The sequence below is a fragment of the Bufo bufo genome, chromosome 2 (genome assembly GCF_905171765.1).
Source record: "Bufo bufo chromosome 2, aBufBuf1.1, whole genome shotgun sequence".
In the NCBI taxonomy this organism is placed as follows: domain Eukaryota; kingdom Metazoa; phylum Chordata; class Amphibia; order Anura; family Bufonidae; genus Bufo; species Bufo bufo.
The window spans coordinates 309,319,983-309,342,889 of NC_053390.1; the positions used below are offsets into that span (position 1 = coordinate 309,319,983).

The 22,907-nt window shown below is 41.9% G+C and overlaps 1 protein-coding gene across 3 annotated transcripts; it reads left to right on the plus strand.

Moving 5' to 3' along the window:
* Positions 1-655: 655 nt before the first annotated feature.
* Positions 656-11,678, plus strand: IRF9 (interferon regulatory factor 9). 3 transcript variants are annotated; one of them, XM_040416921.1, is made up of 9 exons: positions 656-812; positions 1,921-2,100; positions 2,792-2,972; positions 3,666-3,778; positions 4,097-4,244; positions 6,369-6,413; positions 7,936-8,307; positions 10,813-10,928; positions 11,217-11,678. In XM_040416921.1, the coding sequence occupies exons 2-9, from the start codon at positions 1,921-1,923 to the stop codon at positions 11,370-11,372; spliced, it is 1,311 nt and encodes a 436-aa protein (XP_040272855.1). In that variant the 5' UTR covers positions 656-812; the 3' UTR covers positions 11,373-11,678. The 3 variants fall into 3 exon arrangements, with proteins under 3 accessions (XP_040272855.1, XP_040272853.1, XP_040272854.1); XM_040416919.1 differs by having other exon boundaries at positions 4,094-4,244; positions 11,217-11,677; XM_040416920.1 differs by lacking the exon at positions 656-812 and adding an exon at positions 901-1,120 and having other exon boundaries at positions 4,094-4,244.
* The last annotated feature ends 11,229 nt before the right edge of the window (positions 11,679-22,907 follow it).

Genomic DNA, 22,907 nt, shown 5'->3' on the forward strand with positions numbered 1-22,907 from the left:
CGGGTCCTACGCTAAACCTGCCTATGCCGTTATGCATTTATGTTCAGCAGCGCAGACCGCACACATATAATGTGTTGCTCCTAGTTACCTCCATGTGCATCAGCAATCGATGGGAGGAGGAGCACACACACCTATATCGCCTATTAGATAGGAGGGGCAAAAGTGCACATGAATACTACTCCCAAAATAGGAGCGTATTCACAAATGAAGGTGCCACAAATCATGGGAAAAAAATCTAAAACATCTTGCACGATATGATAATGAATGTTGCGGATGTACATGGCTACATTTATACAGTCACAGAAAATAATGCACTATAATAATAGATGCACAAGCAGGTTAGCCATCATAGCCCTATGCACTATATATATATATATATATATATATATATATATATACACTCTTCTGCAAAAATATATATATACTGTTCTGAAAAACATGAAGAACATTATGAAAGCTATAATGGTAATGGACAAGAACTAAATAAAAAAGTCCAAAATTATTTGGGACCAAAAGGGGTTAAAATTACAGTCTACAATACTCAAATGTATCGCTCACAGGGAGTAATTCAGTGTGAAAGCTGACATAACAACAGTGCGCTCCTGTTGGCCAGATTGCTTACTGCTAGTGTCAGGCGTACTGCTTCTGTTTAGCTCTTTGCAGGTCACATGATTTCTGGGAAAAGGAGGAAGCAGCAAGAAGAGCACACTACAGGAAGAGAAACTGGGGGCGGCTGTTATTACAGAGTGGAATAGAAACTGAGAAAAAAGACATTCTGACACAGGAAATAGCAGAAGTTCTAAAGGTTTAAGGTAGGTGGATTGGACACTATAGTTTCAGATCTTTTGATCCTATAATGCTATGATTTGACACTTGAGGTTAGTCCAGCAGAGTGTTTACTACACTAAGTAGACGTGGGGGTCGTATCTGTATCTGAGAACTTAAGATGAATGCCGCCTTGCAAGGCAGAACTGTAACCATTAGAAAAAAAAAAAAAGTCTTTGGTGCTAAGGTTATAAGAATAATATACTTAGAGCAATCCAATATAACAATCCTGTTGTGGTGACCATTTGCTGTGCTGATGGGTGTGTGATAACCATTGTTATGGCAACGATATAATGTAGGACTTATAAATATCTTATGATACATAATTATCATGGAAATAATATTTTAGGTGACACTTTATAGTTAATTAATTCATTTTGAGTGAATGTATTAACATTGCTATACACTTCATTGTGCTGTTTTGAATGTTTATATCAAGGCTTCCTGGATCCCCAGGACCCCAGTTCCTAAGGCTTATTAGATTCATTATATGTTACGAAGTTACTGTGCCTGAAGATCTTTTTCTCGCTGGATGTTTTGTTGCTTGTAGTTAATACTTGTTTTGTTCTTGCTGAATGGGACAACTCTTCATGCTCTGACTTCCTGGTGAGCCGTTGGTGGGCTTGTGCCTATGAACGCCAGCCATTCTCAACAGGCAGAACTGTAAATGAAGAATGGGGGTGTGACAGAGCAGCAGCTTAAAAGGGCAGTGCAGTGCAAAGATATTGATGACCTATCCTCAGGATAAGTCATCAATATCACTTTGGTGGGGTGAATGGGACAAGAATGAGTAATTACACTGTGCCGCTGTTGCAAAGGAGACAACGTACAGGTAATTTTAAAGTGGAAGCAGTGCTTGCATGATCACACGACCCCCTTCAAATAGCTGATCAGTGGGGGTTTTGGAACTCTGCCAATCTGATATTGATTGACCTATTCTGAGAATGAAAAATAATCCAAATACAGTATCTAAATAATTCTGGAGTTAAGAGTGGAGGAACCAGAGCTTTACTTATGTGGATGGTTACAATCTCATGAAATATTGTGCAGAGTGTGACTGTAATTACTCTATGATTTATTTATTTGTTTTTGTAGATGGCTACTGCTCGTGCACGGGCCACTAGAAAGTTAAAGCCATGGCTGGTGGAACAGATTGAAAGTGGAAAGTACCATGGACTGATGTGGGATGATGACCTGAAAACTTGCTTCCGCATCCCATGGAAACATGCTGGCAAGCAAGACTTTCGACACGATGAAGATGCTGCCATCTTTAAGGTGTCCTATCTACTCTGTCTCTAAAAATGTTTAATCATTTCTAAGTGCAACCCTGTTTTTATGTAAGAAAAATGGGATGCAGTCCATTAAAGGGGTTGTCCAAGTTATATTTTTTGATGACCTATCCTCAGGGGTCTGACACCCGGCACCCCCGCCGATCATCTGTTTGAAGAGAGGTGCGCGCCGTGCCAGCGCTGCCTCCTCTTCACTGTTTACCTTCTAACCGTTGCATCTGCAGCGGTGAGTAGGTGTAATTACACCCAAGCCGTCCCATTCATTTCAATGGTACGGTTCGCTCCTATACAAGTGTATGGGAACGATGTGAAGGTAGACAGTGAAGAGGAGGCAGCGCTGGCACCTCTCTTCAAACAGAGGATCGACTGGGGTGTCGGACCCCAGCCGATCTGATATTGATGACCTATCCTGAGGATAGGTCATCAAAAAATATAACTTGGACAACACCTTTAATGGGCGAGAAAGGTAAACAGAGAAGAGGAGGTGGCGCTGGCACGGCGCGTGCCTTCTCTTCAAACAGCTGATCGGCCGGGGTGCCAGCTGTTGGACCCCCGCCAATCTGATATTGATGACCTATCCTGAGGATAGGTCATCAATAAATATAACTTGAACAACCTCTTTAAACATTGTGCCATCTCCTCATTTATTGAATGCCTCTTTTTTTTTTTATAACTAGGCATGGGCTATGTACAAACAAAAATTCCAAGATGGACAAAAGGTTAATGCAGCAGTATGGAAAACAAGACTTCGCTGTGCTCTCAACAAGAGCCTTGAATTCCAAGAACTCCCTGGCAGGTCACAGCTGGATATATCTGAGCCATACAAAGTGTATAGGATTGTTCCACCAGAAGAGCAAAGTGAGAACCTCGATAATAGCGTAACAGATTATACAACCTGATAATTACAATTCTGGCCACAAGGGCAGGGTTGGACTTGTCCACCAGAGTACCATATGATCCTCTGATGGAACCAGACTCTGGTACCATAATGGGCCCCAAAGATCCAGGAGAAAAAAACTAATTTGGCCAATCATTTGTCACTTTAGTCTATGTCTTTGATTCAAAACATATTGAGACACACTTATTAAGACCAGTGTCTAAAACCTTAATAAGGCCCTGTGCCGGCAGTGGATCTGCCGAATTTATGAAGAGGCGCCAGCCTCTTCATAACTTTGGCTCATCCATTGCCACTTCTAAATGTAAGACAGCTTCCGAGCTGTCTTACATTTAGACAATCTTCTATGGGTAAAACAGGTGTAGAAAATGATAAATGAGACGGGCCTACCAGCCCGTTCCCTTCCCCACCCGTTTTGTTTTTGTTTAATAAACGACCCCCATTGAGCTTTATAGATGATGTAAGAAGATGGGCCTTGAGATAAATTTTCTCTGGTTGGCCCAAGGAACCCCAGGCCAACACTGCACACGGGATACACTTGAAATACACTAAATTTCACAGAAATAGAAAAGTAGTAATCCATTTCTGCTGCTAGTATTATAGATAAACTACCCCTAAATAAAGTGTTTAGCTTTTCTGTGTTTACTATTACTAAGGTATTGCATCCTCTGAGAAGCAAATCCGGAAAAGGAAGGTCACTGTAGATTCAAGGAGTAGTTCTTCTGATGAAACCGGACCAGTAGAAAAGAAACCTGACATTGTTACATTGGTAAGATTAACAAAATCTCCTATGTTTTCACCATGTTCCTGTACCTTATAGAACAAAACACATAGAAAAAAGTGGCACCTACTTATCAAAAATAGAATTTCCCCTAATTCGCCTGTTTTATTTGTGCATAACTAAGTAAACTATATTTTTTGACATGGTGGTGCTGACTTTTTCTTTGTGTTTTTCTGTATAATGTAGTGGATTGGTATGATGACCAGTGGTGTCCACTCCTTGACATTTCGGTTGTGCCCACTAGATCTAGCCCCACTGTTTATCATGTTTCCATTTTGTCTCTGAACTGTCTCCTTATTCTAGCAGGCATGTGAAATTTCTGAGGTCACAAGCTCTGTTTCACAAGAGGATTCTGGGATTGGAAGTGACCTAAGCAACACAGATACACCTATTTTAGCGCAACATATTTCTGAACTTGAGTCATCATATCCAAATACCAACATCACTAGTATGAGTAAGTTATTAATACAGAAACTTATTATGTGAAATGCCCTTTTTCTATGCTGAGTCAAAAGCAGAAGGGCATGTATTACAGTACCTAAGAGGTAACATTTTCTTTTAGGAATTTTATTACTACACCTTCTTTTTAACATGCTTGAGAAGTCAGTGGCATTTTTACTTTTCGCATCTACAGTGTACTGAACTTAAGCAAGTTGTGCGTTGGAATTTGATATTTGCTCCTCTAATTTTCAGCTAGCTAGCTAGTTAACACTGTGTTGAGCTTTAAAGGGGTTGTCTGGCCCCAAAAGGCTCCCATTCCTGCTCCTTCTGGCAGATCAGAAGTGCGTGTCTTGTCTGTGGTCAAGTTTACCTATGGAGCCATTCACTGGCCTCAGTGGTGACCTATCCCCCAGTGGCACATGACCACAAAGGCTCAACAGTCATGTTCCACTTGGGAACATGTCAACGCTGAGACCAGGAAATGGGTGCAGTGGTGCACGTGATCATGGATGGGACATCACTCTTCCAGGACTAGAAGGATTGGGTACAGGCATCTTGGCACTGGAACACAGTGGTGGAATAGGTGAGAGGCTTATTTTATTTTCATTTGCACACTTTCAGGGTCATATTTAAAATTCGTTTTGGGGCCAGCCAACCCCAATAAGGCAATTTTACAAAAGTCAGATATCGGCACAATTATATTATAATTGTATGAACACATTTTTTATGCAGCACCTAGAATCACCATTTGTGGGCAGCACATTGCCCTGTGTGCTGGATGTGCTGGCCACAAACAATGAATCTATATGGGGATAAACAATATTACTACGATCGTTCATTGGAATACAAAGGGGATGACTGCTGTACGTAACTGCAGCTCTGTGAACAAACGGTTCAGTCTGGATCCCTGCCCCATGCATTGTGCAGTGTAAAAGAACCCTTAGGCTACTTTCACACTTGTGTTTTGAGCGGATCCGTTATGTTACAATAATACAACCGCATGCATTCGTCATGAATGGATCCGTTTGTATTATCTGTAACATAGCCAAGACGGATCAATCATGAACTCCATTGAAAGTCAATGGGAGACGGATCCGTTTTCTATTGTGCCAGATTGTATCAGAGAAAACTGATCCGTCCCCATTGACTTACATTGTGTGCCGTTTGGCTCAGTTTAATCAAGCGGAATAGAGACTGATTGGAGGCAAACTGATGCATTCTGAGCGGATCCTTTCCCATTCAGAATGCATTAGGGCAAAACTGATCCGTTTTGGACCGCTTGTAAGAGCCCATGACGGATCTCACAAAACGGATAGCCAAAAAAGTCAGTGTGAAAGTAGTGAAAGTAGCCAGTGTGAAAGTAGCTAGGCTTTTCTTCACCTGAGTGAAGATTTAGTGTGCCCCTTCATTTCCTCGTGTAAACAGACACCTAGAACTTAAGGTGGATTTACACTGCACAACGTTACAGACGATTGTCGAAAAGGAAGTGTTCCTTCCCAACATTCGACTGCTTGTTCATTAAAGGAGATTTAAAAGCAGCGATTTCCTTCACAGTATGAGGACGTGGGATCGCCATTGCTATTGTTCGTCCCCATACCGAATAATTGTTTCTGGGCAGAAGATCACTGTTTAGAAAGGACCAAAAACGATGACTGATGTGCCTGCACAAATGACAGGATCACCCGATGAACGAGCATTTTGATCGGGTGATCGGCGGCACATTTACACAGGCAGATTGTCTGAAAAGAGCGTTCACAGGAACGTTCATTCCCAATAATCTGCCCAATATTCGGGCAGTGTAAATCCACTTTTAAAAGGCAATTAGTCACCAGTGACCTCCCTGTCAAGCTGTTTGCATACAGTAGACACACAGCTGTGGTTTAACTGATTAAAATGCAGTGGCAAAGCAGTGAGGAAGGGACTGGAGCAGCACTGAGTAGAGGAAAACTTCAAATATACACTACTCCTAAGAATAAATTGCTTACGTTAGTCCTGCTCCCCTTGTCAGCTGTTTTGCATGGTCAGTTTAAATAGTATTGGTATATTTGCGCCAAACAAAACTTGTAGTTTACCGATTGCCTTGTTTAGTCATATTACATTGCACTTGATGACTGTTTTTGCATCTTTTGTTAAACAGCCCCCATCCTTCCCATTGATGTTCCATCACATGAGACACACAAAGGTAATTTAGTATTTCTTATCTGCAGTTGTGGTATGTTTAAATTAAAGGGGATAGCCGGTTTCTTATATTGATGACCTTTCCTCAAGATAGGTCATTGTCAGGATCAGGGACTTAGATTCAGGATGGCCGCCTAGAGGGTCAACTGGACCTACCTCTGTAAGCACTCCCTCATCCAAAACGAATCAATCTTAGCTGCCACCACTCGTCGTATTGGAAAATAAAAAGGATAAAAACAGAACTTAATACGTTAGGCGACCGATAAGTCCGGTTGCCGGGGAGGCAGAAATATCGGTCAGTCCATCAAGCTAGTTATCCCCAAAGAAATGACAGTTTGCTATCCTGCACACGTGTTAAAAAGGTTCTGCAGGTTTCCACAACCCAACCCCCACCCCCCCTCCCCCGCAGCGCTTGTGCGAGCGAGGTGTTCTCTTAACTGTTTACCTGTTTGCTGTCGACATTGGCGTGATAAGCAGGTGTAATTACAGCTCCTCCGTCCCTTTCACCTCAGTGGGAACGGGAAGGAGCAGTTACACTATGTCTGCTCCTTCTACTGAATGAGATTGAGCTTCAGTACTCAACCACAGCCACTATACAATGTACAACAAAGTGCTTGGTATACTATGAAGAGGCTTGCGCTTTCAGACAGCTGAGTGGGGTGTGTCGGGAGTTGGACTCTCACCAGTGAGATATGGATGACCTATCTACTAGTAGAATAGTATTCCTGAGTACAAGTTATCAATATGTAATTCCAAGAAAGTGTTTTTAGACTACATTAGAAAGTGAGAATGATTTTGCCCTTAAAAGTGGCTACAGAACAGCTTTTGAGATGGGAGCAGTATTACAGGTTAGGGTGGGTTCACATCTGCGTTATGGATTCCATTATGGCTTTCCGTTATAACATGGTTTTAATGGAAAATAACGGAATTCATAAGACAGAAGTCACAACAGAAGCCTTTAAGAGGCATTCTGTTTTGATCCTTCATAATACAAGTCTATGGGCGGCAGAACGGATCCGTCCTGGTTTCTATTATGCAGGTGTCCAGTCCTGCATAACGGAAACGGGATGGATCCGTTCTTCTGCCCATAGACTTGTATTATGACAGAATCCAAAACAGAAGCCTTTAAAAGGCATTCCGTTTTGCTTTCCATCATAATAGAAGTCTATGAGGATCATAACGGATCCGTCCCGTTTCCGTTATGGATAATGGGGAAAAAAAGTCCTGTTGACAGGACTTTGTTTTCTGTCTTGCATAACGGGGACCAGACGGATCCGTTATGATCCCCATAGACTTTTATTATGACGGATCAAAAGAGAATGCCTCTTAAAGGCCTCCGTTTTGACTTCCGTCTTATGAATTCCGTTATTTTTTACGTTATAACCATATTATAACGGAAAGCCATAACAGAATCCATAACGCAGATGTGAACCCAGACTTACATGCATATAGGCAATTTTGCTTACATTGACGTCCAATGTCTATTTTTTAGATAGTACTAGTGCTCTCCCTGGTTTGTCTTCCAGATACAGGATTGAGGATTACAGTGATTTATAGTGGAATTGAAGTGGCACACAAGGTGGTTCATTGTGGAGAATGTAGACTGTCAGCTGGGCCTCCTGTTAAAAGCTTCATTGGTGGAATGGAGCATGTGCTTCTTCCTGCTCCAGGAGAGCAATTTCAAGCAGACATACGCAAGAGAACAGAGGTCCTTCTCGGCTTCCTTCAGTATGGTGTTATGCTGGCCAGTAATGCTGATGGAATCTTTGCTCAACGTCAAAAATCGTGTTTAGGACGTATTTACTGGACAGGACCTTATTCAAGTTCTCCAGAAGTGATCAACAAACTGGAAAGAGATGACTTTGTACAACTGTTTGACACTAAGAAGTTCTTGAGAGGTAAGAGTGTCTGAGATCTTAGGACCAGTAGTCCAATTGTTTTAGTTCATACTTATTATGACCCTTTAGAATCGACCTTAAAGGACGATTCTACTCAAAAATGATAAAATCAGTCACTTGGTATCTATGTGTTCCCTACTTTTACATTGTTCAGGCTTTATGCTCCCTTTTATTTCTTGTTACTACATATTTTCCCCATTGCAGTAACAAGTGGCTGCTATCTCCATGACTCCAAGGCCAGTAACAGAGTCAGCTGTATAGCAATTATCTCTCAGCACATACAGTAGATGTTAGTGGGCGGTACACACAATTAAGCCCCTCCCACAGTGGAGAAAATGTAAAACTTGCATGAGAAATAATGCATCATCGACCAGAACAGACATAAACCTGGGTCAATTTTACATCTTAACTTTATCCAAGGCCTATAATCACTGGCATCCTGTTAGTGTTCTGCAGAAGTCAGTAGTCATCACTGATGTAGCAGAGCTAAAAGGAATGCTTAACAGGTTAAGTAAATGGCAAGAAAATTTTAATTGACTTTTTCAATGGCTTTTGTCATAGAACACTGTGACATGTGTTATCACAATTTCTTTTAGTTCTGCTACATCTGTATATTTCATGTACTGACTGTGAAGTGACTCAGGACAGCATTGCCCTGTGATTATGGCAGCACAGGCTTCAACTGAGGCCTAGTAGGAAACAGCAGGAGATTTCTGTAATAACACTATTCAGGTGAATGAAATTTTGGGTGCATGTATACAGCTCCATGACTTTGGCCAATAGAATATTTTTTTAGTTTTTGCCTGAAAAGACCCTTTAAGGCCAATGATCGGCCACGCAAGCGTTCATAAGTATACTAATTGCCGAACATTGCCATAGTAGAAGGAAGATGGTAATGGAATGCAGATATAGAGCTGATAAATGATGGTGAACAGAAATAAATGACACTGTCAGGAACTGACTCTAATCTGCAGCACCACGCTAGCAAGACAACAAGAAGGATCTAGGACCCAGAGACAAATCATAAACCTTACTGAGCAAACGGACAATTAACACAATATACAGGAAAGCAACAAACTTCAATGCCAGCAGCAGTGAAGGTGCTAGAAAGACTACAAGAACCAAGCTACAAGGTCAAGACACAAATCTAGACTAGGAACAGGATACAAGGAACACTAAGAATTCTGCATACAGATGCTCAGAGCTCAAGCTATTCTAACCGATCAGGTGACCATGGTGATCATCTGACTAAGATCAGATGTAAGGTGGTTGCATAGCAACTGGCCTAAACAATAGTAGTAAACAGGAGAAGATGAAGCAATAGGGAAATATCTGCTGCTTGTCACATTGATTATATTATTATTTCTGTGAAAAATGAAAGCCTCCACTACCATATTTTTCGCCCTATAAGATGCACCGGCCCATAAGACGCACCTAGGTTTTTGAGGAGGAAAATAAGAAAAAATATATTTTGAACCAAAAGGTGTGCTTTTGGTGGGTTTTGAACTAATGGTGGTCTGTGGATGACACTATTATGGGGGATCTGTGGATGACGCACTGTTATGGGGGTCTGTGGATGGCGCACTGTTATGGGGGATCTGTGGGTGACACTGTTATGGGGGATCTGTGGGTGACACTGTTATGGGGGATCTGTGGGTGACACTGTTATGGGGGATCTGTGGGTGACACTGTTATGGGGGGGATCTGTGGATGACACATATATAGCATCTTATGCTATGTGTCATCCACAGATCCCACCCCCATAATAGTGTCCCTGCGGTGTGAATGACCCCCAACAGGTCGCATCTGGTTTTATGGCAGCGGGGCCCGTGCAGTGACTGTATTCTATTACACGGGCCCCACTCACTGTATATAATCTTATCTATAATTGTAGGCATTGTTTATATATAAAATATATATAAAAGTATATATATAAAAGTTCAGGGTAATCAGCGCCTGTATACTTACAAGCGCTCGTAGCAGAGAGGAGGGAGGAGGCAGGCCGGGAGGACGGGCACTGGCAGTGTGAGTCACTACGTCATGCGCCCACGCCGCCTGCTTCATTCATAAAGTGGGCAGCGCAGGCGCGTGACGTAGTGACTAACGCTGCCAGCGCCCGTCCACCCGGCCTGCCTCCTCTCTAATACGAGCGCTTGTAAGTATACAGGCGCTGATTACCCTGAACTATATTAACAATGCCTACAAATATAGATACGATTATATACAGTGAGCGGGGCCCGTGTAGTAGAATACAGTCACTGCACGGGCCCCGCTGTCATTATAAAATCAGATGCTGGCCCCCAGCCCCTCCTCCCTCTCAGCTGATACACCCGCCGCGCGGCATATCATTGAAAATTCGGAAAAATGCAGCATTCGCCCCATAAGACTCACTGCTATTTCCCCCCCACTTTTGGAGGGAAAAAAGTGTGTCTTATAGGGCGAAAAATACGGTACTTCTTTGCAGTTTTGATAAATGTCCTCCTTTTTGTTTTGTATTTCTTTCAGATCTTGAAACCTACAAAACAGAAGGAGGCACACCACCTGATTACCATGTCACTTTATGTTTCGGGGAGGAGATTTCAGAATCTAGCCACACTACGGACAAACTTATCACAGCAAAGGTGAGGGAACTTTGAACTCAGCTACAGCATCATACTAAGAATAGTAGTCTGTGTTGTAGAAGGAAGTTATTAAAAATTGTCTATGCTCAGTTTAAAAATATCATGCTTTACATTCCTATATTCCTGCAATGTTATTTACCATCTTAAAAAAAATAAAATATATATATATATATATATATTTATTTTATATATATATATTTTTTTTTAATACAATGTACATATTCATATTTGGTTTCATCTGGCAGCCAGGTAAATTGTAAAATAACTGATTCCTCATTTTCTCTACAGATAGAACAAATTTTGGCCTCTGAGATGGTGCACCAAGCAGCGGAGAGCCTCTGTAATGTTCAGTTTATGGATTCACTCATGCAGAATTCCTCTCCCACATATCTCATCACGCTGTTACCAGTAACTACATTGGATAGCATTCCTGAATATTCATAATTTAGCTACGCCCATAAATTGCATTTTATCCAATACCCACTACTGTCATCCTAGTTTAAGACCATTTATATATCGTTTTGTTTGGATGTTCATACTGGATAAGTGTTAAGATTAATATGTAAGTAGTTTAATTGTGTGCCTTAGGCCTCATGCACACGGCCGTTGTGCGGCCGTTCCGTGGATTCGGGACCGCAATTTGCGGTCCCAATGCACGGACAACATCCTGCGGCAGCCAGGATGGATCGAGACCCATTCAACTTGAATGGGTCTGTGATCCGTCCGCCATGTAAAAAAATAGAACATGTACTATTTTTTTGCGTTGCGGAGGCACGGACAGAAACACTGCGGAGTGCTTCCGTGGGCTTCCGATCCGTGCTTCCGTTCCGCACCACATCTCCCGGATTGCGGACCCATACGACCCATTGAATGGGTCTGCATCCGTGATGCGGGATGCACTCGGCCGGTGCCCATGTATTGCGGACCGGCCGTATGAGGGCTGCAATACGGCCTCGGCGGGGCAACAGGCACGGCCGGGCAACGGCCGTGTGCATGAGGCCTAAGAGACATGTGAGTAACTAGTAGAGCTGGCAGTGCATGGCTCCCACTCTGCCTTGGCCATTATAGTTAGAGACAGTGGTAGAGCAGCAAACTGAATCTTTTCCTCAGATGGAGTAAAGCCATGCATGAAGACTTCACTTTTTACTTCATATTAAGAAAGTGCAGAAACATTCTTCCTTAAAGGGGTTTTCTCAGGTTTTCCACCTCTGGTATCACACCTATCTTTAGAACTGAGCCTGCAAAGTGAAGGAGGGCACACCGTCCATGCGCGGCTGCCCCCCATTCATTCCTATGGGATCACCAAAAATAGCCAAGCGCTGGCTCGGCTATTTCCTTCACCCCCATAGAAGTGAATGGAGCAGTGGCCGCGCTTGCATGGTGCGCTTCCCATTTTTTGTAATGGGACTGCCAAATATAGACGAGCGCACCGCTTGGCTATTTTAAGAGTCATAGCATTAAAAAAAACAGATACATTAGAAGTGATACATCGCCACTTCTGCTCTCATGCTTTCCAGGTCCCTGTTGATCTCTAATTTCTGGTCATTCTCAACACACCGGAAATGATTGCTGGGCCAATTACTGGCCACAGTGGTGACCTGCATCATCCAGTGATTGGCAGATCATTCATTTCCTGTTTTGATTGGTGAGACAAATATCATATCACATTCGTTTTCTTTGTCATATAACTGCTGATGTGGTCCAATGAACGTCACCTATGCTGCTGTAGCTAAGCTTTTTGTCACTTTACCTCTTCTCCACTCTCTGGGAACATGAGATATTTGTTAGTGCATATAGATATACTGTAAATATACGATAGATTGTGTAGGTTTCAGGTCAATATATTATTGTCAGTTTCATATTAGTTTTATCTGATTGTCTTTTATTAAAGATACATACCCAATATAATGGTATATTTTGTTATAGCCTTGAAACACTTTACAGTATATGTCTTTTGACTGTTGTTTGTGACTTTGTTGTCTTTATTTTGATGACCACTACACATAAAATATAGTTTGCTTTATCCTAACATTTCTGCATTCTGTTTCTTTCTATAAATTGGCATATGATGGTGGTCTGACTCTCAAAGGAAGAGTAGCCCTTAAAAATGTATTAGAATAGGACAATGTTAAAGGAACAGTAAACCTAGAAATGAATCAAGTGAAGATCCTGTCCTGGTGGGATATAAATTTCACTTTACACAAATGAAGTATATGACCCCTGCCAATATTTTTAGTGATAACTATTAATTATTGATGGCAGCGCAGGGCGGGTCTTTCAAGATGGCACCCACTCGTGAGTGCAGCAGGGACAGGGGACCGGGTGGCAGCTCAGGGGGTGCACCTACGCTCTATCTTGATTCCCGTGTCTCTACCCGTGACAGAACGCTTCCTTCCTTCGCCTGCTGAATTGAGCAGTGTAAAGGGGTCTTTTGTCTGCAGTCTATCGTTTTACACAGGCACATAAACTGCCTATAATGAGAGTCAGTCAACGATAAAGCAAGATGTTCAGCACTCGTTTACTTTCATTTTCATGGCAACAAACGATCATTTTTATGTCTACATAAAAAATGCAATCAGTGAAAAACAAGAATTTTGTTGTTTGATCACTGGTTATGTTTAAAATAGGCACTGATCGGGAATGAATATTCATAAGAACAATTGTTTGGGCTATCATTGCTCCATGTAAAATGCCTATTAAGCCTCTTGCAGACGAGCGTGAGCGGATTAGGTCCGGATGCGTTCAGTGAAAAATGCGCGATTTCACAAGCAAGTTCATTCAGTTTTGTATGCGATTGCACTCAGTTGTTCAGTTTTTATCGCACGGGTGTAATGCGATTTAATACATTTTGCATACGCGTGATAAAAAACTGAAGGTATACAAACAACATCTCTTAGCAACCATCCGTGAAAAACGCATTGCATCCGCACTTGCTTGCGGATGCGATTTTTATGCAGCCCCATTCGCTTCTAGGGCGCCAGCGTTGCGTTAAAATCGCAGAATATAGAACATGCTGCGATTTTCACGCAACGCACAAGTGATGCGTGAAACCAGCACTTATGTACACAGACCCATTGAAATGAATGGGTCCGGATTCCATGCGGGTGCAATGCGTTCGCATCACGCATTGCACCCGCGCGGAATACTTGCTCATGTGAAAGGGGCCTTACAGCTTGAAATGGGATAGTGAGGAGGAGGGAGGGAAATGGCAGATTGGCTGGAGCACAGTCTTCGGGTGCGTTTACATGCGGCAGATTTTGTGGCAGCAAGCACATGAATTTCTGAAAACCCCATTGAGGTGAATGGAACAGATTTTCAGTCATGGAATTTTACGCCACAAAATGTGCCACGTGTGAAAATACCATTATAAGTACTAGTTTTTTTTTTATTGTTTACGTTTATTGTTCCTTTAACCGCTTTACGTCCGCCCATAGGATATAAACGTCCTATGGGTGGACGTCTATTTCTGAAAGCACGTTTTAGAACGTCCTTTCAGAAATAGCAGCTGCACGCTAATCGTGCAGCTGCTGATCGGGTTGCCCGCTGTCAGTGACAGCAGGGCAACCCTAAGACAAGGCAGGGACAGTGCCCAGGTGTCCCTGCCTTCCGGATCGCTGCAGACACAGCGCTCACCGAGCGCTGTGTCTGCAGAGAAGGAAGCGCTATGCGCTTCCTGTTCCGGCCCGGCGTTCATGACCGCCGTGACCGGAGTGTGCAGGAGCTGTGTGAGGTCTCTCAGAGACCTCGATCAGCCCTGCTCTGAGGCTGTACAGCGCTGGATTGCTGCTGTACAGCCTCTCTAGGGGTGTATTTGTCCTGTAACTGGGGCTACTATGTCAGCCCCAGTTACAGGAGAAATCAACAGTGAAAAAAAAAAAGTGAAGCAAATGTCCCCCAGAGGTCTTGTATGACCTTATGGGGGACGAAAAGTGTAAAATAAAAAAAATAAAAATAAAAGGTTGAAAATAAAAAAATAAAAAAAAGTTTCACATGTAAAAAAAAAAAGTCCCCAAGTAAGGAATGAAAAAAAAAAGTTAAAAATAGAAAAAAAAAAAAAAAAGTATACATATTAGGTATTGCCGCGTCCGTAAAAACCAGCTCTATAAAAATATCACATTACCTAACCCCTCGGGTGAACACCGTAAAAAAAAACAAAAAAAAAAACTGTGTCAAAACAAGCAATTTTTGTCACCTTGCATCACAAAAGGTGCAACACCAAGTGATCAAAAACGCGTATGTCCCACAAAATAGTACCAATAAAACAGTCACCTCATCCTGCAAAAAATGAGCCCCTACATAAGAAAATCTCTTAAAAAATAAAAAAAACTATAGCTCTTAGAACATGGAGACACTAAAACATCATTTTTTTGGTTTCAAAAATGCTATTATTGTGTTAAAGTGAAACAAATAAAAAAAGTATACATATTAGGTATTGCCGCGTCCGTAAAAACCAGCTCTATAAAAATATCACATGACCTAACCCCTCGGGTGAACACCGTAAAAAAAAAAAAAAAAACTGTGTCAAAACAAGCAATTTTTGTCACCTTGCATCACAAAAGGTGCAACACCAAGTGATCAAAAACGCGTATGTCCCACAAAATAGTACCAATAAAACCGTCACCATATCCCGCAAAAAATGAGCCCCTACATAAGAAAATCTCTCAAAAAATAAAAAAACTATAGCTCTCAGAACATGGACACATTAAAACATTATTTTTTTGTTTCAAAAATGCTATTATTGTGTAAAACTTTAATAAATGAGAAAAGGACTTCCGATTCCGGCGCGCACATGTGAGGACGCGAGGTGGAGGAGCTCCGCATACCCTGCCACATATCGGGGGTTTACCGGGATCAGAAGCAGGATCGGTGTCTCTAAATGTGAGTCGGGAGACACATGGACAAATACTTAATACGTACCGGCCCCCCGCAGACGATCTCTCCACTACCGAAGCGGCACTCAGCGCAGCCGTGACTGGACAAGATGGCGGAGGGTAAGCGGAGAAATACCCGCTCCTCCTCACAACCCCCTTTGCTATCCGAGGCAGACAATTCTGGGGGAGAAACACCTCCACATTCGCAGCAGATGCTGCAGCTTCAGGAATTAGAGCTCCCCAGTAAAGAAATAGCGATGGCGGTAGCGCAGATACTGGCTCCAGATATTAAGGCCACGCTAGAATCTACTATAGCGGGGACAATGAAGCAACTGCAGCAAGACATTGCGCAGAATTCATCCCATATACGGGAACTGGAGCAAAGAACAGGAGTCCTGGAAGATGAATTAAAGGGAACCTGTCACCGGGATTTTGTGTATAGAGCTGGGGACATGGGTTGCTAGATGGCCGCTAGCACATCCGCAATACCCAGTCCCCATAGCTCTGTGTGCTTTAATTGTGTATAATTTTTTTTTTTATACATATGCAAATGAACCTGAGATGAGTCCTGTACGTGAGATGAGTCAGGGACAGGACTGATCTCAGGTTAATTTGCATATGTATCAAATCGTTTTTTTTACACAATAAAAGCACACAGAGCTATGGGGACTGGGTATTGCGGATGTGCTAGCGGCCATCTAGCAGCCCATGTCCTCAGCTCTATACACAAAATCCCGGTGACAGGTTCCCTTTAAGTAGAACCCAGACACAAGTTAGAGAAATAGTACGCATTAACCAGGCTCTGCAAGACAAAGTAGAGGACCTGGAGAACCGCTCTAGGAGGAGCAATATTCGTATTATAGGTCTCCCTGAGGACATTCCAACACATCAATTGGCGCGATTCTGCTCCACAGAACTTCCTAGGGCGATGGGTTTTGAAATGCCACTCACGGTTGAAAGAGCTCATAGAATAGGCCCCCCCAGAGAACCGCGCCTTGAGGGCCAAGCTCCCAGACCGAGACCTGTTATAGCCAAGTTTCTTAATTATGCAGATAAGGAAGCTATTTTGTTGAAATACCAACGCCTGAATCAACCCCTCAGGATAAGGGAAAGCAAGCTTTTATTGTTTGGCAACTATTCGATGGAGGTTGCTAAAAGAAGGAGAGCCTTTTCTCAGATTTGCACACAGCTAGTGCAGAAGAAAATCCGCTTTGCACTAGTTTATCCAGCTGTCCTGCGTGTTTTCAAGCAGAATGGAGAGACAGACACGCTTTTATCACCTAGGGAAGCGACAGAGGCCTTAGAATGTGGCGACTCTTCTGAAAGCCCGAGATCAGGCTCAGCGTCTAGAGGACGTTCTTCACCCAGAGGAGGCCGTTCTAGCGGCCATTTGGATCCCAGGCCTTGTGATACTTACCCACGTGGGTCCGGAGAAGTTGCCAGTCGAGTATCTAGTCAGGACTGGGACTGATCTCTGCAGCGTAAAATGGCAAAAATTGGAAGTTGCGTTCATGGAACTTATCTGATGCCAATCTTATTGATGGTAGTATGATGTTTAACTCTATAGTGACACTGTGGAGAAGTTTAATGATAGTTCTTTAACAGGATGGGAAAGGGTAGATAAGCAGAAGTGGAGAGAAACCTGTGCTGAATGTCCATGGGTAATGGAGAGATTAGCAAGATGCGTATATGTTGGTGGGAATCTGGCGAGACAGAGTCCGCATGTACTCGCCAGTTCAGTGCGAAAAAAGAGAAGTCTAAAGTGTCCTTTGGCGGATTGTTGAAGCCTTTATATGTAAAGCAATATGTTATTGTTATTGTTAATAGGTTGGGGGAAATGTTTTTTGCCATTTATACAGTCATGCTCCATGGATGTTTTACACAGGCTGCATTTGATGTTCATGTCTGGGGGAGGCCTCCTCCGGGTGCCGCTCTCTATATATCGATGTTACTACTCATTTTATGAAAATAGTATCATGGAATGTAAAAGGCCTTAGAGCCCCGCAAAAAAGATTAATGGTTCTTAAACACCTCAGGAAATTGAATGCAGATATTGCACTGCTTCAGGAGACGCACCTGGAGGAGGTTGACTTCTGGCGTATGAAACGTCTCTGGGTAGGTAGTGTCTTAGGTTCACCGTCAAAAAATAGGAAAGCAGGGGTAATTGTTCTAATCCACAAACGACTAAGCCATGATATGGTATTGACTGAATGTGATGCAGAGGGTAGGATTTTACATCTCAAAATATCCACTGCTGCAGGTCCTATGGACATATTCAATGTATATGGCCCTAATGCTGGTCAGGCCTCCTTTTTTAGAAATCTGGAGAGCAGGATTTCTCAAGTGGCTGGGAATCAGATATTAGTCATGGGAGACCTTAACGCGGTACATAATCCAGTGGAAGATCGAAAGCAAACTCAGCCCACTCATCAGCCCGCGCAGCCTACTAGAGGAGGGGGGATATTCCCTGGAATCTTTTATTAAATCCACAGATAGGGTAGATATATGGAGGTTTCTGAATCCAGTGGAAAGGGAATTCACACACTTTTCTCATGTATACCAGTCGTGGTCTAGGATTGACTATGCCCTGACCTCATCACAGCTTTCAAAAAAGGTTCTAATAGCCGAGATCACTGACATGGTGGTGTCTGACCACGCCCTGGTGTGCATTACTATTGCTGAAGCCACTCCCAGAGGTACTGATAGAGTATGGCGCCTTCCTAGCTACCTCATGACAGATGATGATTTTCTAGATAAATTAAAAGGCTGGTGGTGGGAGTTTTTAGATAATAATTCTAGTCATAGGGACAATTATTCTCTACTTTGGGATACAGCAAAAGCAGTAATTCGTGGGAATATTATATCTTATGCAACAGCTAGGAAGAAGAAGGTATGGCTTAAACTCCAACAAGCCACAGATGAGGTCCGTACTGCATACACCTCTTATCTAATGAGCCCCACGGATATTAACAGGGTTAGATGGGTAACAGCAAAGCACAACTATGACCATAAACTAGAACAGCAAATTAAACTGCATATGGATTATCATTCAGCTAAATTGTTTAAATATGGTAATAAAGCGGGTAAAATGTTGGCCAATTTGATTAACACACAACGCTATAGTCCTGCCATTAGATCCATATTAGATGACGCAGGAAAGAAGCACACAAATCCGAAGGATATTGTGGAGTGCTTCCGGAAATATTTTGAGGTGCTTTACTCCAAAGATGATTACAACCAAGCGAAAGCTGAAGAACTATTAGCTAAAGTCTCTGTACCCAAACTCACGGAAGATAATTTGAATAGCCTTAATAAACCAATCTCAATTGAAGAGGTCCAATTTACCATTAAATCTCTTAATAATGGGAAGGCACCGGGTCCAGATGGGTTCCCAGCGGAGTTTTTTAAAGCTCTTATTGTAGAAGTCTCCCCGGTCCTTCAGGACTTATTCAACTCCTGTCTACAAGGAGGTGACATTATGTCAACAGGAAAACTAGCGCACATTAAACTTATCCCCAAGCCGGGCAAGGATATTGCTCAGATGGGCTCATATCGCCCAATCTCATTGATAAATCAAGACTTAAAAATTATGACAAAGCTAATGACAAATAGGTTAGCCGAAATCATGCCAACTTTGATAGGCCCCCATCAGGTAGGGTTTGTTAAAGGAAGGGCTGCGGTCACAAACATTAGGACGGTTCTAACAATACAGGATTATTTGTTCCATAATCAAGACACACTTGGTTGCCCTGCTCTGCTATCTGTGGATGCGGAAAAGGCTTTCGACAATGTGAATTGGAATTGGTTGGGAAAATCCTTGGAGGCTTTTGGTTTTGTGGGGCCTTTTCGGACGTTTCTTAATACCTTATACGCTAGACCAATGGCACAGATCCATTTGGCGGGTTTTTTGTCGGTGCCTTTCCGCCTCCACAGAGGTACGAGACAGGGATGCCCTCTGTCTCCACCCCTTTTTAATTTGGCCCTTGAACCCCTGGTTAGATTCCTGATACAATCAGACTTGTTTCAGGGGATCAGAGTAGGGACTAGAGAAGTCAAACTCACCTGTTTTGCTGATGACATACTACTCTTTCTTAAATCCCCGGAGACAGAATTAAGAATCGTTCTAAACTCTTTGCAGTACTTTGGGGATATGACAGGTTATTGAGTTAATGTAAATAAGAGCCAATTGTTATTCTTAAAAGGTTATACCAGAGATCGTAATGCGCCAATTGAGCTTCAGGATGTGGAGTAGGTCCCTCAATATCTGACATACCTGGGTATTAAAGTAGGTAGGAGTCCATTATCTCTATATAAATTAAACTACGAGCCGTTGATTAAAAAAATAGTAGAAGAACTTGAGAAATGGCTAAATTTGCCGTTGTCACTATTTGGGAGAGCTCATCTATTAAAGATGGTTAGCTTTGCCAGGCTACTATATCCCATGCAGACCATTCCCCTACTCTTAAAACATGTAGATATTGCTAGGATCCAAAAAGCCTTCTCGCGCTTTCTTTGGCGTGGAAGGAGACCAAGAATTGCTTATGCGAAATTATGCCTGCTGAAATGGGAGGGTGGCTTACAAATGCCTAATATTAGGAACTATAACTTGGCATCCCTCTGGAGACATATTAAAGACTGGCTGAAGGATACCTCAAATTTCTCCAATACCCCGTTGGAGAAGGAATTATCCGCTCCATGGGATTTGGGGGCTATATTACACACTAAACTTCGAGATATTCCTCTCACGCTGAAAAAATATACACTACTAAAAGATACTCTAGCAACATGGAAAGGGGTACGCAAATTATACAGATTACCTATGTATCTCTCGCCATATATGCCATTATGGACCCTTCCGGCTTTTTCAGCAGGGAGACAGTCAGTAATGTTTACACTATGGAGAGAGAAAGGCATTGTCTCCCTGAAGCAGCTACTTAGTCCCGCAGGAAGTGAATTATTATCATGGTCAACTATCCAATCTCAGTTCCGGTTGCCTCCCTCGCACTTTCTCCCCTATAATCAATTAAGATAGTTTTGTCAATCTCAATCATTAAATATGGGAGATCAGGAAAGAAGAGTTTGGTTTGATTCTCTGAAGGGAAGTCAAAACTGTTCTTTGTCAGACTTGTATCATAAAATCCAGAATACTCACTCGATTCCTTTAGAAGCAAAAGTATTCCAGAAATGGGAAAGTGAACTTAATGATGTGACAATAGCTCCAAAGCTAAGAAAGGGAATGGAGCGTGTGAGACAGGCGACTGGTAACGAGATATGGAGGGAGATGCACTTTAGGATTTTGCACAAAGCAACATATGCATTTGATTTATCATACAGAGATGCCCCAGCACATTATCTTAGATGGTGCCCAAAGTGCAAATTACAAAAAGCTAATCTATTACATGGGTTACTGGAGTGCCCCTCTCTAATTCCCCTATGGAAGGGAGCATTAGAACTCATTAAGCAGGTCTGGGGAGTTGAGGTACAACTAAATCCTCTACATTGTGTATTTCATTACATTCCTTGGGATTCTAGAGGAGAAATAACTCATTCCACGTTTGTTAAAGGTATCCACTTATTTTTATTGGCTGTAAAAAAAACAATACTGAGACATTGGATATTTCCTTCTATCCCCACACTTGACGAAGCCATAGGAATTATGAGTCGTATTCTTTACATGGAGAAGTTGGAAGCAGAAAACAATAAAGAAAAATCTGCGAAACTTTTCTTTGGAAAGTGGAGGAAATACATTAGTCATATTCTGACTCCTATTGAAATTCAAGAAGTAATGAAACCTTTCCGTTATACTAAATGGTACCTGGAAGAGCAGATAAAGGGGACATTAGGTAAGCTGGGGGAGTAATATGCTTGTAGGTAATTAGACCAGGTTAAGGTTGAATACTTTCTGATTAGAGGTGGTGAAATTAAACATTGTGATGTTATTGGTGTAAGACATCCTTTATGGAAATTTATTTTCTTGACTGACGGTTTGGCAATAAGTTGGGGTAATAAATGGTTTGCGGGAGGGGGGGGAGAAAATTTGAAAAAAGGGAAATTTGCTTGTATTATGTCTGATATGACACCTTACTGTAAACATGGTTGGAATGATATCCTTGTATATTGAGTGTCAATATTACCTCTGTATAATGCATATTAATGTTTCCCGAAATAAGTGTTTTTAAAAAAAAAAAAATATGAGAAAAAGTATACATATTAGGTATCGCCACGTCCGTAACAATCTGCTCTATAAAAATGTCACTTGACTGAACCCCTCAGGTGAACGCTTTAAAAATAAATAAATAGAAACTGTGCTAAAACAACCAATTTTTTGGTCACCTTGCCCCATAAAGTGTTATAATGAATGATCAAAAAATCATATGTACCCAAAAATAGTACTAATAAAACTGGCACCTTATCCCCTAGTTTCCAAAATGGGGTCACTTCTTGGGAGTTTCTACTGTAAGGGTGCATCAGGGGGCTTCAAATGGGACATGGCATCTAAAAACCATGTGGAGTTCCTTTTCTTCTGCGCCCTGCCGTGTGCCCATACAGCAGTTTATGACCACATGTGGGGTGTTTCTGTAAACCGCAGAATCTGGGTAATAAATATTGAGTTTTGTTTGGCTGTTAACCATCGATGTGTTAAAGAAAAAAATTGATTAAAATGGAAAATCTGCCAAAAAAGTGAAAGTTTAAAATTTGATCTCCATTTTCCTTTAATTCTTGTGGAACGCCTAAAGGGTTAACAAAGTTTGTAAAATCGGTTTTGAATACCTTGAGGGGTGTAGTTTCTACAATGGGGTCATTTATGGGGTTATCCACTATGTAGGCCCCACAAAGTGACTTCAGACCTGAACTGGTCCTTAAAAAGTGGGTTTTGGCAATTTTCTTAAAAATTTGAAGAATTGCTTCTAAACTTCTAAGCCTTCTAACGTCCTAAAAAAAAAAAAATAACATTTCCAAAATGATGCCAACATAAAGTAGACATATGGGGAATGTTAAATAATAAATATTTTATGAGGTATCACTTTCTGTTTTAAAAGCAGAGAAATTGAAATTTAGAAAATTGCGAATTTTTCAAATGTTTGGGTAAATTTGGGATTTTTTCATA

Coding starts and splice junctions, on each gene's coding strand:
- IRF9 (XM_040416919.1), top strand. CDS start 1,921: ATGGCTACTGCTCGTGCACGGGCCACTAGAAAGTTAAAGCCATGGCTG. Junction 3,779..4,093: donor AACCTGACATTGTTACATTG/GTAAGATTAACA, acceptor TCCTTATTCTAG/CAGGCATGTGAAATTTCTGA. Junction 4,245..6,368: donor TACCAACATCACTAGTATGA/GTAAGTTATTAA, acceptor TTTGTTAAACAG/CCCCCATCCTTCCCATTGAT.